Raw genomic sequence first — 4,626 nt, 5'->3', positions numbered from 1 at the left:
AAACTTCCCCCCAAACCTCCCCCCCCCAAAATGGTCCCAGGAGCAACGGACCGTCGAGGTCGCCGGTGAGCTTCTCAATTGTGGACTTGGGGATTGTCTGGTACGTCGCCGTCACAATGTGTGCAATGTCTACACGCAGGGGAGGAGGGGGGGGGGAGACAATCATGCAGCGGCACAGATGTAATGGATGGTGAGAATATCGTGGGAGGTACGACAGCACCTGGTGGTGTCAAACACAATGACACACTATCACGCACACGCGCACAATGACGCACTATCACACACACATACACACACACACTCTCTCTCACTCTCACTCACACACACACACACACACTTTCCCCCATTGGCACCACAAACGCAGCAACACGGGAGCGCCACGCACATTCGAGGATGCTTGTCTTGAAGTCGCTGAGGTGGCAGGTGAGGACCATCTCCTCGTGCAGGATGCGTGGCTCAACCTCCTCCCCGTTCTGCATCCGCTCGTACTCCTCGTCCGTCAGGTCGTCGTACTCCACAGGCGACTTGAGCTTCAGGTCAAGCAGGTCCTCGTGCTCACGCAGGTATGCCTGCCGGTTGTAGAAGGAGGGGGGGGGGGATTGTATGTGAGTGAGTGAGTGAGTGAGTGAGTGAGTGAGTGAGTGTGTGTGAGTGAGTGAGTGTGTGTGTGTGTGTGTGTGTGAGAGAGAGTGTGTGAGTGAGTGTGTGAGAGTGTGAATGGAATTGAAATGAAGAAGCATGGAAAGGACAAGGACGACAAAGTAGAGATACGCGCATGCCATAACCCACAGCGCACACCAGCAACGTACCCAGAATTCAACAAAGTCGCACGTCTCCAGGAGCTCGTGCATGTGAAGCACCTGCTTGACCTTCTCGTGCTCCAGGCTGCTCGGGTGCAGGAGGCTCAGGCACTGAGGGTTGAGTTGAGTACATGTGATGAGAGGCAGCACAGTTAGCACATGACAGTACATGAGAGGCGGCACAGTTGCCAGTGAACGCAGCTGTCACTCAAAACCACCGCGAGATATGCTGACAAAGCGCGCACACACACACACACACACACACACACACACGCACACACGCACACACACACACACACCAAGGTAAAGTCGTTCTCGGGCAGCTGCATGAGGGCGCCCATGAGGATGGACGCGGCTGTGTCAGCATCAAAGTCGGACGGGTAGAACCGGTACCTGCAAAGCACAGGATAGAGAAACAACGCATATGACCAACAGGGGTCAGAGGGATATGCTAGCCAATCAATGCTCACGGGCACAAGGTTGCAAGCATGTAACTGCTCATGCACATCACGTACATACGCCTTCCCTCGCTCGCTCCCGACAAACTCGCTCGTTCACCCAAACCGATCCATACACACACACACACACACACACACACACACACACACACACACACACACACACACACACACACACACACAGACTCACAGTCTGAGGATGGCGTTTGCAATGTCCAAATCAAAGTCACGGCCTTCGATCTGTGTTGCCGGTGTGCGTTGATGCGTGTGAGATCGACACTGCGCAGCCGAGCCCCACTACCACGACACTCACGCGCGCACACACGCACACGTGTCGAAATCACAAGAGTGCAAGTAGAGCCACTTACTGTGGCGTGGAGGGTCTGCACGAGACGTGGCAGATGGACGTTGTCGTACTGCTCGAATGTCTCGAGAAGCTCGTGAACCTCGTCCATGATGAACTGTGTTGTGTGTTGTGTCTGTGTGCAATCACACATGCAAAGAAACGGGTGAGCTGAGTGAACAAAGCATTCGAAGCCATGAACACTGACTCCACACAAAGGCACACACTGAATACACAGACACACAGACACACAGACACACACACACACACACACACACACACACACACACAGACACACAGACACAGACACCAATTCGCAGCCCGCCATCCACACTCTCCACTCACGTGTGTGTTCTTGCTGTGTGGCCTTGTTCTTGTTCTTCTTGTCTTGCTTGAGGATAAGTTGCAACCACACCGCAGATTGAGCTATGGCTAGAATTTTGACATGCATCTTTCGTCAGTTCTCTTCCCACACAAAACAACAACAAGAAGCGCAGAGAAGGACAGCGAGTGCTTGAAGCGCACAGTCACATCACGGCAGCCGCACGCCACTCGCTCTGCTCCGCTCGCTCTCCACTTCACTCGCGTTTCAACACACACACACACACACACACACACACACACACACACACACACACACACACACACACACACACACACACACACACACCTTTGTTTGTGTGACACCTCATTTTCATTGTTTGATTCGTTGTTGTTCGTTTGGTGCAAAACGAACCCCCCTCCCCACCCTTGCAGGCCCCTCTCCCCAACAGCATGGATGACGCCGTGAAAGTGACCCTAACGCGGTCCTTGTTGGAGCGCGTGGTGACGCGCGTCAACGGACACACTGTGGAGACCGCACAGGCCTTGGTGCGCCAGAAGGTCGACGACATCAGCGATGTCCTCAGCAGCAACGAGGACACCCCAACCTCCTTCTTGGACCTGGCCTCGACCGGCGTCACCTGCGACGACCAGCTCATCCTCCACACCACCAAGCGCGAGCAGGCTGCGGCCGAGGCACTCGTTGAGGAGACCATTCATAGGCTGCTGCTCGACAACACGTCCCTCATCGCCCACGTGTGCGATCATCAGGCAAACGTGCTCAACTGCAACCTGGACACGCTCCAGCGCGACATCTGCCGCCCCGTCAACGTCACGTTGGAGGGCGCCTTGGAGCGCCTCTGCCGCCCGCGCGTCTACAACATCATCCGTTGCGCACGTCGTGTGGGCGGGCGCCGTCGCATGCAGATTCGTAAGGGAAGCATGACGCAAGACCTCGACCTGCAGGCCGTTGTCAACTCGGCCAATTCACGGCTGCTGCCCAATGGTGGCGCGGCGCTGGCCATCTCCCAGGCGTGCGGCACAGCGTATGACGCCGCATGCGCGGAGAGTGTGCGCGCCTTTGGCCGGCTGCGCGTCGCCGACGATGTCAGGTGCACCCCTTCGTTTTCCCTGGCGCAGAGCCGCGGCAGCAGGCTCGCCCACGTGCTGCACGTCGTTGCACCCACGCATGGCGAAGCCCCGCAGTCGCAGCTGCTGGAGGACATGTACGTCAACATCCTCAACAAAGCACGCGACCAGGACATCCGGTCGGTCACCATGTGCGCCATCGCGTGTGGCGCTGGCGGCACGCAGCCGAGCGTGTCTGCAGAGGCCCTGTTCCGCGCCGCGGACGTGGCTGACCCCGACGGCTGCTTCTTCGACACGATTCGCGTGAGCATCATCCCAACGGACGCGGCGACGCTGCAGGCATACGTGGACACGTTTGACCGCTTCTACGCGGCGAGTGGCGCGGCCTCGCACTACTGCATCGAGCCCAGCTCCCCGTTCACAGCAAACGTGTGTTCCAGTCACGACGACGACGACGACGACAACGATGACGCTGTCGATGACGATGATGATGGTGGCGATGGCCCTGTGCATGGCGATTTTGCTGGTAGCCATGGAAGCAGTGGAAGCAGTGGAAGCAGTAGCAGCAAGGGAAGCAAAAAAAGCAATGGCCACGGTGCAAGGAAGCGGAAACAACGCCGGCGCCGTCGAAAGGGCGGGAGCGATGGTGGCGGGTGCAAGTTTGTGTGGTCGCGAACGCGGGTGCCACTGAAAACGGCGCCCAACAACGTAAATGCGGTTGTGCACCACCTCATCCCCTTTGCACCTGAAGCCATTCCGCTCATCGATAGCGCGTTCAGCGCGTATTGCAAGCGCCATGGCACGCCACCGCTGACAATGGTGGACCGAGTCGCAACGACACCTCCCTTTGGGCAGCTGGGCACATACAAAGACAGCTGGCAGATGAGCAAGGAGGCTGCGGCGTCACTTCGGCACCACCCAGTCATCAGCCGTCACGTTGCATTCTACAATCGCGATGCATGGAAGGATGCTCGCTTTTTTCGCTTCAAGATTCAACACACAACCAGCACACCCGGCATCTTCACCTGGACATACTACATTATCGATTTCCAGGTGTGCGTGTGTGTGTGTGTGTGTGTGTGTGTGTGTGTGTGTGTGTGTGTGTGTGTGTGTGTGTGTGTGTGTGTGTGTGTGTGTGTGTGTGTGTGTGTACTGTGTGTGTGTGTGTGTGTGTGTGTGTGGTGTGTGTTGTGTGTTGTGTTTTGTGTTTTGTGTTGTGTTGGTTGGGCCCTTCGGCCTGTCCATCAATGCACCGTTGTGCACCGCTGCTGCGTGCGCGTCAACTCGAGCTGCTGCTTCCCTCACCTTCACCCCAACACACATACATGCATACACACGTACGCAGGACATGTGGGTGTACCAGGTGACCGACCCAAACATATTAAACCTCACCACCAGCAGTGCAACCACCACTAATGACGGCGATGACGACATCGTACTGGCGTATGCACTCCACTGCTCGCCGTTCCACCTGCCCAGCAACCTGCCCACCGCCATCGACATGGAGAGCGACGCGGTGCGCGCTGCGTTGACAGAGAACCCCTTTCTACTCTGCCGTGACGAGCCCACAAAAGACCACCGAGCGGGGGAGTTTGTGTACAGCCTGTGCGGCCCC

General features: G+C 57.0%; 2 protein-coding genes across 2 annotated transcripts; one reads left to right on the top strand and one right to left on the bottom strand.

Annotated features, from left to right (window-relative positions):
* Nucleotides 1-51: 51 nt before the first annotated feature.
* PTSG_11475 (uncharacterized protein) lies at nucleotides 52-1,713 on the bottom strand (the record flags this gene model as incomplete). The annotated part of the gene is made up of 6 exons (XM_004987445.1): nucleotides 52-129; nucleotides 386-569; nucleotides 810-911; nucleotides 1,100-1,193; nucleotides 1,449-1,498; nucleotides 1,627-1,713. Coding segments are annotated over 6 exons (595 nt in total), but the record flags the coding sequence as incomplete, so codon positions are not given.
* Nucleotides 1,714-2,375: 662 nt separating this feature from the next.
* PTSG_11474 (uncharacterized protein) lies at nucleotides 2,376-4,527 on the top strand (the record flags this gene model as incomplete). The annotated part of the gene is made up of 2 exons (XM_004987444.1): nucleotides 2,376-4,064; nucleotides 4,357-4,527. Coding segments are annotated over 2 exons (1,860 nt in total), but the record flags the coding sequence as incomplete, so codon positions are not given.
* Between the last annotated feature and the right edge of the window lie 99 nt (nucleotides 4,528-4,626).

The sequence above is a fragment of the Salpingoeca rosetta genome (assembly GCF_000188695.1).
Source record: "Salpingoeca rosetta unplaced genomic scaffold supercont1.102, whole genome shotgun sequence".
Lineage (NCBI taxonomy): Eukaryota > Choanoflagellata > Craspedida > Salpingoecidae > Salpingoeca > Salpingoeca rosetta.
The sequence above is the reverse complement of the archived record's forward strand: the minus strand, read 5'-3'. Positions and strand labels throughout refer to the sequence as shown.